Here is a 12,991-nt window from a genome sequence, read left to right as displayed (position 1 = left end):
TTTTTCCCTTCAAGTATTTATCCAATTCCCTTTTGAAAGTTACTATTGAATCTGCTTCCACCACCCTTTCAGGCAGAGCATTCCAGATCAGAACAACTCACTGCGTAAAAAAAATTCTCCTCATCTTCCCTCTGGCTCTTTTGCCGATCATCTTAAACCTGTGTCCCCTGGTTATTGACCCTCCAGCCAGTGGAAATAGTTTCTTCTTATTTATTCTATCAAAACCCTTCTTAATTTTGAATCAAAATGCCTTTATGTTAAAATCCGTGTGTGTGACACGATTGTGACACTTGGTACAATGAAATCAATGGGTAATGCTGTAACGGTAACAGTATCAGCCTGCTATTCTTACTTCCTCCAGAGGTGGCTCATTTACCAATAAAAACAAATATGACAAGATGCCTCTGATTTTTGTTTGATCAAGAGGTGATGCTATGACCTCTCTCAGTGTGTTCCAACAAACACAGCTCAAAGATACACCATTTCCTCTGACTAACAGTGAACAACACCACTGGTATATTATACATTTTATTATGCATGTTCAAAGCCATTTTAACTCCATTATCTACTGCAGTGTTATTGCAGCACACAATAGTATATTGAATTGTAATCTGATTCATCACATTGTCTCTCATGACTGCTGTAGCATGATACTGTGCGGCATTAGTAACAAATGCATTAAAGTGTTCATATGAGATTCCTTTGTCCGCTATTTTAAAACGAGCATTAGCCTGTTTATTCTAAGTACTGTAATATCACACAGAATAACTTCAAGGCATTATATTCATGGAGGAATGTCTTATCTTAATGGTACTGAACAGCAACAAAAAAAAAATTACATTTGGTTGAGAAATTCTTTCTCCCTTGTAAAGCCAAATAATTAGAATCATAAAATGATGCAGCGCAGAAGGAGGCCGTTCAACCCATTGTGCCTGTGCTGGCTCTTTGAAAGAGCTCCTGTTGCATATTTTTGTTTCGTACTTAAAGAATTGTGAGTCTGATACCACAAGTTGATGGTTTTGCCTTTATTCGCTTCTGTATAGAGAGCGTTGTTTACATGGATAGAGTATCGTCAAAGACGGGTTTCTATCAGATACCGCTGAGGAACGGCTCCTAGTTACAATACTGCTGAACAAAAGCAGCCGAGCTTTTTTATACATCACTACAGGCTTGCAGTTACATTGCTACCATTGGTTCATTTGCAATTACATACATTGTTAAACACTTAATCTAATCATGGAAACTGACCGGACCAGACCACCATTGAGTGCAAAATAGCTAAACATTGCCTTCCCCAAAACAAAGGAGAATCTTGGATTCATTGGAAACTGCTAGCTGGTCAGTAAACCTAAGTATTGTAAACAGGATTCCTATTAAAAACACAATCTAATCACTGAGCCCATTTCATATTAATGGGAAAAGATCTCGCCACATGATAGAGAGTAATTGGGTGATTGGTATAATTGAATAATTGGTAGTTGTGACGAAAGGTCATCGACCTGAAACGTTAACTCTGATTCTTTCTCCACAGATGCTGCCTGACCTGCTGAGTATTTCCAGCATTTTCTGTTTTTATTTCAGATTTCCCACTTCTGCGGTATTTTGCTTTTGAGAGAATTAATGGGTTCCAGCCTGGCCTCCTTTGGAGAAGGGTGTAAGACTTACTGGCTACACATATAGAAAAAAACCACCCACGAATAGTACCAACTTTTATAACGGGTATTTTAGAAGGGAACCAGAAAAAAGCAAACACTGCCCAAGTTACTTCCTCGTCTTTTCTTAATACTTACTAATTCTTTAAACTTCAATGTCTCCGACAGCTACCAATTAGTACCACTCCCCCACTCTTTCCCCAAAGGCCTGCAATTTCTTTCTTTTCAAGTATTTATCCAATTCCCTTTTGAAAATTACTATTAAATCTACTTCCACTGCCCTTTCATTTCCTCTGCACCCTCACTAAGGCTTTGACATCCTTCCTAAAGAGTGGTGTCCAAAATTGAACACAATACTACAGCTGATGCTTAACCAGTGACTTATAAAGGATTACCATAACCTCCTTCCCATATGCTTTTATAACAATCTTCTCAACTTGTCCTGCCACCTTCAAAGATTTATGTACGTGAACCCCAGGTCTCTCTGTTCCTGTACCACCTTTAAATTTTACTATTTTGTTTATATTACCTCTCCACATTTTCTTTCCAAAATGCGTCACTTTACAATTATCCTATCATAGTAGGTACAGCACAGGAGGTGGCCGTTTGGCCCATCGCGCCTGTGCCGGCTCTTTGAACGAGCTATCCAATTAGTCCCACTCCCCTGCTCTTTCCCCATAGCCCTGCAAATTTTTCCCTTCAAGTATTTATCCAATTCCCTTTTGAAAGTTATTATTGAATCTGCTTCCACCGCCCTTTCAGGCAGTGCATTCCAGATCATAACAACTCGCTGCGTAAAAAAACGTTTCCTCATCTCCCCCTCTGGTTCTTTTGCCGATCACCTTAAATCTGTGTCCTCTGGTTACTGACCCTTCTGCCACTGGAAACAGTTTCTCCTTATTTACTCTATCAAAACTTCTCTGCATTAAATTTCATCTGCCATGTGTCTGCCCATTTCACCAGTCTGACTATGTCCTCCTGAAGTCTGTTACTATCCTCCACATTGTTCACTACATTTCCGAGTTTCGTGTCACCTGCAAACTTTGAAATTATACCCTCTACACCCAAGTCCAGGTCATTAATATATATCAAGAAGAGCAGTGGTCCTAATACTGACTCCATTAAAAATGATAATTTTTCATTGATAACCTCCTACTGGTCTGAGTAGCAGCACATTTTGAAATATCTTTGAATATATATTTGAAATAGTCTAATCTCTGTGTTGGAACAAGCTCTTATTACTCAGGCCTGTTAGACCTCTGAATAAAGGCCTTATTCGTTTATCAGGTCCACTATCTTGAATCTACATCTGCTGCTCGACTCAAATCCTGAAAATCCTAACCTCTCAATTCCATGCTCTGATAGGGTTGCCAAATCTGATTGGACACATTCCTGGAGGTTTCATCGCATGGCCTCCCGCCTCCAATCGCCCCACCCAATCAAACAGTCTTTTCTCCCACCTCCAATATTTAATAACTAATAAACAAAAATGTTCAAAGCAAATGAAAAAGCACAATTTTTTTTAATGTCCCTTTGATTTTTCCCATTGGCACATTATGTGGTTCAGTGGGTAGCATTCTCGCCTCTGAGTCAGATTGTGGGTTGTAGGTTTGAGTCCCCACTCCAGAGGCTCGAGCACAAAATCTAGGCTGATAGTGCAGTGCTGAGGGAGTGCTGCATTGTTGGAGGTGCTGTCTTTTGAATGAGACGTTCAAGGCCTCCTCTGCCCGCTTAGATGGACGTAAAAGATCTCAGGGTGCTATTTCGAAGAAGAGCAGGGGAGTTCTCCCTGGTGTCCTGGCCAATATTTATCCTTCAACCAACATCACTAAAACAGACTTTCGCTGTAAAGCTCTTTGGGATGTCCTGAGGTCATGAAAAGTGCTATATAAATGCAAGTTCCTTCTTTCTTCTCCTGAGTTGCTCGCATAGAGATTAATCTTTAACTCCTGGAGACTCCAGGACAATCCTGGAGGGTTGGCAATCCTACTGTCTGACTCAGTGGCATTAGCCTTTTGTATTAAAGGGCACGTATTGTCCTTCTTTCCTTGTTTGTAGCCAAGTAGGATTGAATGATTACGTTCCTGTGTGCTGACATCACATGTTCACACTTGTATGAATGAGATTAAATCTGAAATGTTGCCATTCTTAGTGCTTGTAATATTTTCAGTCATATACATTACAAGACCACCAGTGCGTTCCCATATACCACACTGTTCTGTACAGCAGGTCAGAGCAACCCAGACAACAAGCTTAGAAAGAACACTAAGTAGCAGGAAAAATAAATAGTAAACCAATTTTAAAACTGTAATTTTTGTTTACCTTTGCCTCTGCCTCTCCCTCTCTCAGCTGATTCCCCCCTCCCTTCTCTCCTTAACGTGATGTTCTTTATTTGAACCCGTACAGTCCCCTTGAAACGGACATCTGCCTTTCTTCATTTTGCTTCTGTTCTCATCAGCTTCTCGCCCAGAAACAAAAAGCCCCACAGGTTCAAACTTGTGAAATGCACAAGATCTCTCTAGCATAACACGCACACCACAGCGTGCAAAGCTTCAATTACTGCAAATAACAATAATCATTGCTTACAGGGACATATGTTGCTTAGCAACCCCCAAAAATCTGTGTTCAGATGAACAGCAAATACTCCAATGTCCCTATCCCTGAGTTTATAACAACAGGTCACAAAAATGTAGTTTTTTGATTAAATTTAAAGAAGCAAATATAAATTGGTTCAAAAAGAAGTTGGAAAAGTCTACAGAAGTAAAGACACAGAATTAATTCTACAGCGTTGTACAGTGACCGAGTTCTCATTATTACTTTAACTTCTTTGTCTAGTTTATTTTTTAGTTTCTGAGTTAAATCTTCTGCTGTAACAAATTTTGAACTGTGCTGAGGTGGTCCCATTAAATCTGTTCTTCATCCTGGTTTAGGGGGATTTTTGAAATGGCCACCATAAGCGTCCCAACCCCTCCCAAATGGCTAGTGGGATGAGTTTAGGAGCATGACTGTGGGAGTGTGGGGGCGGGGCACTGTGAGGATGGACGTGTTGGGTGACCAATGGTGGGAGTGTGGGGGCGGGGCACTGTGAGGATGGATGTGTTGGGTGACCAATGGTGGGAGTGTGGGGGCGGGGCACTGTGAGGATGGACGTGTTGGGTGACCAATGGTGGGAGTGTGGGGGCGGGGCACTGTGAGGATGGACGTGTCGGGTGACCAATGGTGGGAGTGTGGGGGCGGGGCACTGTGAGGATGGACGTGTCGGGTGACCAATGGTGGGAGTGTGGGGGCGGGGCACTGTGAGGATGGACGTGTCGGGTGACCAATGGTGGGAGTGTGGGGGCGGGGCACTGTGAGGATGGATGTGTTGGGTGACCAATGGTGGGAGTGTGGGGGCGGGGCACTGTGAGGATGGATGTGTTGGGTGACCAATGGTGGGAGTGTGGGGGCGGGGCACTTTGAGAATGGTTGTCGTGGGCGACCAATGGTGGGAGTGTGGGGGCGGGGCACTTTGAGAATGGTTGTCGTGGGCGACCAATGGTGGAGTGTGGGGGCGGGGCACTGTGAGGATGGACGTGTCGGGTGACCAATGGTGGGAGTGTGGGGGCGGGGCACTGTGAGGATGGACGTGTCGGGTGACCAATGGTGGGAGTGTGGGGGCGGGGCACTGTGAGGATGGTTGTAGTGGGCGACCAATGGTGGAGTGTGGGGGCGTGGCACTGTGAGGATGGACGTGTTGGGTGACCAATGGTGGGAGTGTGGGGGCGGGGCACTTTGAGAATGGTTGTCGTGGGCGACCAATGGTGGGAGTGTGGGGGCGGGGCACTTTGAGAATGGTTGTCGTGGGCGACCAATGGTGGAGTGTGGGGGCGGGGCACTGTGAGGATGGTTGTAGTGGATGACCAATGGTGGGAGTGTGGGGGCGGGGCACTGTGAGGATGGTTGTAGTGGGCGACCAATGGTGGAGTGTGGGGGCGGGGCACTGTGAGGATGGACGTGTTGGGTGACCAATGGTGGGAGTGTGGGGGCGGGGCACTTTGAGGATGGTTGTCGTGGGCGACCAATGGTGGGAGTGTGGGGGCGGGGCACTTTGAGGATGGTTGTCGTGGGCGACCAATGGTGGGAGTGTGGGGGCGGGGCACTTTGAGGATGGACGTGTTGGGTGACCAATGGTGGGAGTGTGGGGGCGGGGCACTGTGAGGATGGACGTGTTGGGCGACCAATGGTGGGAGTGTGGGAGCGGGGCACTGTGAGGATGGTTGTCGTGGGCGACCAATGGTGGGAGTGTGGGGGCGGGGCACTGTGAGGATGGACGTGTTGGGCAACCAATGGTGAGAGTGTGGGGGCGGGGCACTGTGAGAATGGTTGTAGTGGGCGACCAATGGTGGGAGTGTGGGGGTGGGGCACCATGAGGATGGACGTGTCGGGTGACCAATGGTGGGAGTGTGAGGGCGGGGCACCATGAGGATGGACGTGTCGGGTGACCAATGGTGGGAGTGTGGGGGCGGGGCACTGTGAGGATGGACGTGACGGGCGACCAACGGTGGGAGTGTGAGGGCGGGGCACCATGAAGATGGACGTGTCGGGCGACCAATGGTGAGAGTGGGACACTATGAGGCGGGACTTGTCGGGCGATCAATGGTAGGAATGCGGGGGTGGGGTGGTTGCTGGCAGGGGGTTATATGATGAAATTTCCAGGAATATGTCCAACCAGAGTTGGCAGTCTTCGTACTGAACCACACTGATCAGGAAGATCACAGCCTCAGTTTCTGGTCTGTGTTGTCAACAATCACTGCCTAGGCTCACAGATGAAGAATGAGCAATGAGGCAAGATTTCAAAGGCCTGCCTGCACTGATTGAACGGCACACCTGAAAGGGTCAGTGCCTTCAGGGGAGCACCGAGGAATTAGGAAGGGGCAAAATGGCAGTCACAGAGCTACTTTGGGTTAATGTAGAATCATAGAATGGTTACAGCACAGAAGGAAGCCATTCAGCCCTTTGAGCCCGTGCCGTCTCCTTGTACGAGCAATTCAGTTAGTCCCATTCCCCCACTCTTTCCCTGTAGCCCTGCAAACGTTATTTAGGTTAATTTGTTTATCTGGGCCAAAGATTGAATAATAACTATGCAATAATTATTACTGTTTGTTTCATTTGGCAACATAAGTGGTATAAAATCTATATGCACAAACATAAAGCAGATAAGAGCAGTGAGGGATGGTGCAATCCCAGTTATGTTCCAGTGTGGGCGTGTGAGAGAGACTGCAGTCCAACCATTGCTGAATATTTCTGCTGCCAGTTATATACACTTCAGAAGCACACTTGTTGCAAGGTGGAAATTATTTTTTTTACAAGTGCAAATAAACTAGAGGTGTTGATCAGTGTGGGAGGACCATTGGTTTCATGCAGTGACCATTGATAAACTAGAGGTGTTGATCAGTGTGGGAGGGCCATTGGTTTCATGCAGTGACCGTTGATAAACTAGAGGTGTTGATCAGTGTGGGAGGGCCATTGGTTTCATGCAGTGACCGTTGATAATATACATTTGCTGTTGACATATCCCATGTTCCATTGTATGTGTTTCTTTTCCAGACTTGCTTTCCCAGATGTTGAACCCATCAGGGGACACTTGTGAAAAGTCAGAGATTGAAAAAGTGCCGGAATATGAAAGCATCGAGGTTCCTGATTCTTACTCGGGACCTCGACTCTCTTTTCCTCTTACAGTCATTGATGCCAATACGTTGCTTAAAGCGTTCAAACAACAGCAAGTGAGTCAATGTTCCATCATACAAAGATTTAGGATAAGATTCGCTGACACCCTGGACGTTAATTCTGCACAGCTGTGATGTACAGCACCACAGAGTCTGTATAGGACTGTAAGTCTGTACACCCAGCTCAATGTAATGTGAGCATAGTCTAAAAGGGTGAAGGGTACTAATGATTTATATAATAGAGGAGGATTGGCTGCCACTGTGTATTACGAGTGCCCTTTGACTTTTGGAACCTGTATTTGAATCTAGCCCTCACTGATGGAATAGCACAGTGGACGACTCCTTCCATCACTTTCATTGAGAGTAGGCTGATCGGGCGCTAATTGGCTGGGTTGGATTTGTTCTACTCTTTGTGGACAGGACATAACTGGGAAATTTTCCATGTTGTCAGGTAAATGCCAATGTTGTAGCTGTATTGGAACAGCTTGGCTACAGGCACGGCTAGTTCTGGAGCTCATGTCTTTAGCACTACAGCTGGGATGTTATCGGGGCCCTTAGCAGTTTCTTGATGTCACGTAAAGTGAATGGAATTGGTTAAAGACTGGTGGGGACCTCAGTAGAAGGCAGTGATGGATCATCCACTCAGTACTTCTGGCTGAAGATAGTTACGAACACTTCAGCCTTGTCTTTATCACTCACATTCTGGGCTCCACCATCATTGAGGATGGGGATGTTCACAGAGCCTCCTCCTTCTGTTAGTTGTTTAATTTTTCCACCACCGTTCACGAGTCTGGCAGCTATGTCCTGGATGTGGCAGGACTGCAGAGCTTTGATCTGATCCGTTGGTTGTGGAATCGCTTAGCTCTGCCTATAGCATATTGCTTCCGCTGTTTAGCATCACATGTAATCCTGTGTTGTAGCTTCACCAGGTGGGCACCTCATTTTCAGGTTCTCCTGGTACTGCTCCTGGCATGCTCTTCTACACTCCTCATTGAACCAGGGTTGGTTGTCTGATTTGATGGTGATGAAGGAGCGAGGAATATGCCGGGCCATAAGGTTACAGATTGTGCTGGAATACAATTCTGCTGCTGCTGATGGCCCACAGTGCCTTATGGATGCCCAGTTTTGAGCTGCTAGATCTGTCCTTATCTTTCTCACTTAGCACAGCGGTGGTGCCAAAAGTCACAATGGATGGTGTCCTCAGTATGAAGACAGGACTTGGTCTCCACGAGGACTGTGTGGTTGTCACTCCTACCAATACTGTCATGGACAGATGCATCTGACAGGTAGATTGGTGAGGACGAGGTCAAGTAGGTTATTCCCTCCTGTTGATTCGCTCACCACCTGCCACGGGCCCATTCTGGCAGCTATGTCCTTCAGTACTCGGCCAGCTCGGTCAGTAGTGGTGCTACCGAGCCACTCTTGGTGATGGACATTGAAGTCCCCCACCCAGAGTACATTCTGTGCCCTTGCTACCCTCAGTGCTTCCTCCAAGTGGTGCTCAACATGGAGGAGGACTGATTCATCAGCTGAGGGAGGACGGCAGGTGGTAGTCAGCAGGAGGTTTCCTTGCCCATGTTTGACCTGAAACCATGAGACTTCCTGGAGTCTGGATTCAATGTTGAGGACTCCCAGAGCCACTCTCACCCAACTGTATCCGCCTGTGCCCACACCTGTGGGATGGTGATGGAAGAGTCTGGGATGTTGGCTGATAGATATCATTCTGTGAGTATGACTATGTCAGGCTGTTGCTTGACTAGTCTGTAGGACAGCTCTCCCAACTATTGCACCTGTTCCCACATGCTAGTGAGGAGGACATTACAGGGTTGACGGGGCTGAGTCTGCCGTCGTCATATCCTGATTTGATGCTTAGGTTGCAGCCGGGTGGTCCTGCAGTTTTATCCCTGATACAACTGAGTGGCTCACTAGTCTACTGCAGAGGGCAGTTAAGACTTAACTACATTGGTGGAGGATTGAATTCACATCGAGGCCCAGACCGGATAAGGACGGCAGGTTTCCTTCCCCTCAGGACATTAGTGAACCAGATGGGCATGGTCACTTTTACTGAGACCAGCTTTTTATTTCCAAAAACTTTTCCAAAACTGAATTCAAATTCTCAAACTGCCATGGTGGGATTTGAACTCATGTTCTCCTGATAATTAGTCCAGGCCTCTGGATCGCTAGTCCATTAAGATAAAACACTACCGTGCTCTATCTAGTTGCTTAGTTCTGCACTTTGTGTTGGTAACTTTGACACTCGATTTTTGCTGTTTCAGCAGCTTCACGGTCGTTATGTGCTACAGCTCTTGCATGAGACCAAGAATTTCTTGAAACAGATGCCAAACATCACCCATCTTTCAACATGTTACTCCAAGGAGATAACAGTTTGTGGTAAGGCTTTTCCAGATTGTGATCTGGTTATTTTGATTTACATAGGTACATTTCAGGTCTCCCTTGTGCCAGTGCAAAGGTTATCCCATCTTGTTTTTATGTTAGGTTTTCCACTTGGTGCTATATTTGTGTCAGTGTGATATTTTTGGAAGGTCCATTTGTGTCAATGGAATTGTCCCCATTTTGAGCAGATCAAAGGTGGTTAGAAATCATTGGGCCTAGATTTTGCTGTAGCTTCTAACAGCGTCTGCCTTTAGTTAGACTTGCCCTCGCATGTTTAGGTTTTTAAATTGTGGGGCGAGTTGCTGAAAGTGTGAGCTGATAACGGGGCAGTGAGGGAAACAGGGCATCTGGGACCTGAGTGAACAGGGCAAGCAACCGGGTATCTCCTTAACCAATCAGATTAAAGGATTGTGAAATTAACAGCGCAAGGACTGAGAAGGAGGGTGAATTAAAGGGGGTGAATTCAATGTTAAATCAGGTACAGAAAGAGAAATAAAGAGAGGGAAAGAAAGAGTGGATTAAGAGAGAAAAAAGAAACAGAAAGAAAACATTTTTAAAAATGTAAATTTTAAAATCTCCAACAACAATTAAAACCTGAATGAATGAGACTCCTCACTGTAACAGGTAATTTTCAGAGCCAGAGGTTGATTGGCAGTAATTAACACTTATCAAGTAGTTAAAAGGGAGCTTAGACTGGAAAGACTTAACGTCCTCTGACGAGTTTAGTCCGTATCTACAGCAAAAATACAGCAACCTCACGCTGTTCACTGCATTTCAATGGTGAGTCAGAGAGTGAGGTATGGTTTTCACAAAGCTAACAGTGGAGCGACACCTCTTGGACAGCAACTTTTCAGTTCTAGGGATTAACCGCCCAGCTACTCCTCGCCTGAAGTTGATGTGCAATTTGCACATGAATAATGGCGAGAGCCATTGGCCTCACCGTTATTTTGACAACAAAATCTGGCTCATTACTCCCTTTGACAGCAGATAGGACTCATTAAGGTATTTAAAAAATAATAACATGAGAGCATGATTGTGTCACTGGAAGCAGTAGAGTAGAAAAGTCATTTAGAAAAACTTCTGAATCTATAGAGAAGCACATGCTGCTGTCTAGAGGCTCAGAGAGCACCCATCGAAGGTACACAAGTATTGGAAAAATAGGTGAGGAAGAAATTCTGTTTTGTGAAAATTTACCTTATGAATGTCAATTGCTTCCAGGACCTGTAAATCAGTACGGACGGCCCGCGTGCGTGGCGGCACGGGACGGCCCGCGTGCGTGATCTTCTACTTACTGAGTTGTGGAAGCAAATTGACATTGTTTAAGGGAGACTTTCCTGAAACAGGATTTTGCACTCACCGACTTTCTTCTCACTCGGGCGGTTCCATCTACTTCTGGCTATCTGGGGAGCTCTCAAACAATAGTGTGTGCATCCCATGAATTAAACCAATGAGCCAGGCCATTAGTATGTAGAATTACATAGAAATTATAGCACAGAAACAGGCCATTCGGCCCAACTGGTCTATGCCGGTGTTTATGCTCCACACGAGCCTCCTCCCTCCCAACTTCATCTCACCCTATCAGCATATCCTTCTATTCCTTTCTCCCTCATGTGTTTATCGAGCTTCCCCTTACGTGCGTCTATACCATTTGCCTCAATTACTCCTTGTGGGAGTGAGTTCCACATTCTCACCACTCTCTGAGTAAAGAAGTTTCTCCTGAATTCCCTATTGGATTTATTAGTGACGATCTTATATTTATGGTCCCTAGTTCTGGACTCTCCCACAAGTGGAAACATCTAAAATAAAAACAGAAAATGCTGGTAATCCTCAGCAAGTCAGGCAGCATCTGTGGAGGAAGAAACAGAGTTAACGTTTCAGGTCGATGACCCTTGGTCAGAACAGTGCAAACGTCTACCCTATCAAACCCCTTCATACATTTAAAGACCTGGATCAAATCACCCCTTAGTCTTGTCCTTTCCAGACGGCTAAGATTTGATTTTGTACAATGAAACCTATTTGTATTCTGTTTACATTCCAACCCATTAATTATGATTGAATTCAACAATACCAAACCACAACTGGGAAAAGCTTTGTCCAGTAGCCCCCACCTCGATTTCCGCGTGTGCCCCCCCGACGTCCGTGTTGCTCCCCCCCCGACGTCCGTGTTGCTCCCCCCCCCGACGTCCGTGTTGCTCCCCCCCCGACGTCCGTGTTGCTCCCCCCCCGACGTCCGTGTTGCTCCCCCCCCGACGTCCGTGTTGCTCCCCCCCCGACGTCCGTGTTGCTCCCCCCCCGACGTCCGTGTTGCTCCCCCCCCGACGTCCGTGTTGCTCCCCCCCCGACGTCCGTGTTGCTCCCCCCCCCGACGTCAGTGTTGTTCGCGCCCCCCCGACGTCCGTGTTGCTCCCCCCCCCGACGTCCGTGTTGCTCCCCCCCCGACGTCCGTGTTGCTCCCCCCCCCGACGTCCGTGTTGCTCCCCCCCCGACGTCCGTGTTGCTCCTCCCCCCCCCCCCGACGTCCGTGTTGCTCCCCCCCCCGACGTCCGTGTTGCTCCCCCCCACCCCGGCTGTGAATCTGTCGCGATCATTTAAAACAGGTCCTCCGGTTAAACCCTTACTTCCAGGTTTCCTGTCCGCAAATCCTCCTCCCCCCACTCTCTTCCCAGCTCAGAGTTATTAACAGGACTGATATTTTCACTTGTGGGGAGACCAAGATTAGGGGCCATAAATATAAGATAGTCGCCAATAAATCCAATGGGCAATTCAGGAGAAACATCTTCACCCAGAGAGTGGTGAGAATGTGGAACTCGCTCCCACAAGGAGTAGTTGATGGGAATAGCATAGATACATTTAAAGGGACGATCGATAAGTACATCAGGGAGAAAGGAATAGAAGGATATGCTGATAGGGTGAGAAGAAGAAGGGTGGGAGGAGCCTCGTGTGGAGCATAAACACCAGCATGGACTTGTTGGGCCGAATGGCCGAGTGTTTCTAACCTTAATGCTGTAAATTCCATCTAATTTTATGAATAGCATTACTTTGGAGTTTTAAAAAACTTAAGTTTTTATTCTTTGTGTTTCTTGAGTGGAAATCCAGCAGCGTCTGTCGTGATCTGTCCCCGGGCGGTGCTCGCAGTCTTGATACTTGTGTCGCTGTGAGCACGAGGTTTACTGGGTCAATCAAATCGGTCAGCTGAGGTGGTTTTGTGAGCACTGGGCCAGGCTTCGTGGGAGCGCGATG

The 12,991-nt window shown here is 46.6% G+C and overlaps 1 protein-coding gene across 2 annotated transcripts in view; it reads left to right on the top strand.

The window, feature by feature from the left end:
• The window catches only part of ppef1 (protein phosphatase, EF-hand calcium binding domain 1), a 159,409-nt gene that overhangs the window by 65,160 nt on the left and 81,258 nt on the right, over positions 1–12,991 (top strand). For both annotated transcript variants that reach the window (XM_067992435.1, XM_067992434.1), the window contains 2 exons: positions 7,239–7,414; positions 9,634–9,748. In XM_067992435.1, the coding sequence (XP_067848536.1) occupies positions 7,239–7,414; positions 9,634–9,748 (291 nt within the window). The remainder of the gene's footprint in view (positions 1–7,238; positions 7,415–9,633; positions 9,749–12,991) is intronic.

Source organism: Heptranchias perlo, chromosome 11 (assembly GCF_035084215.1).
Source record: "Heptranchias perlo isolate sHepPer1 chromosome 11, sHepPer1.hap1, whole genome shotgun sequence".
Lineage (NCBI taxonomy): Eukaryota > Metazoa > Chordata > Chondrichthyes > Hexanchiformes > Hexanchidae > Heptranchias > Heptranchias perlo.
This window is presented reverse-complemented; position numbering and strand designations above follow the sequence as displayed.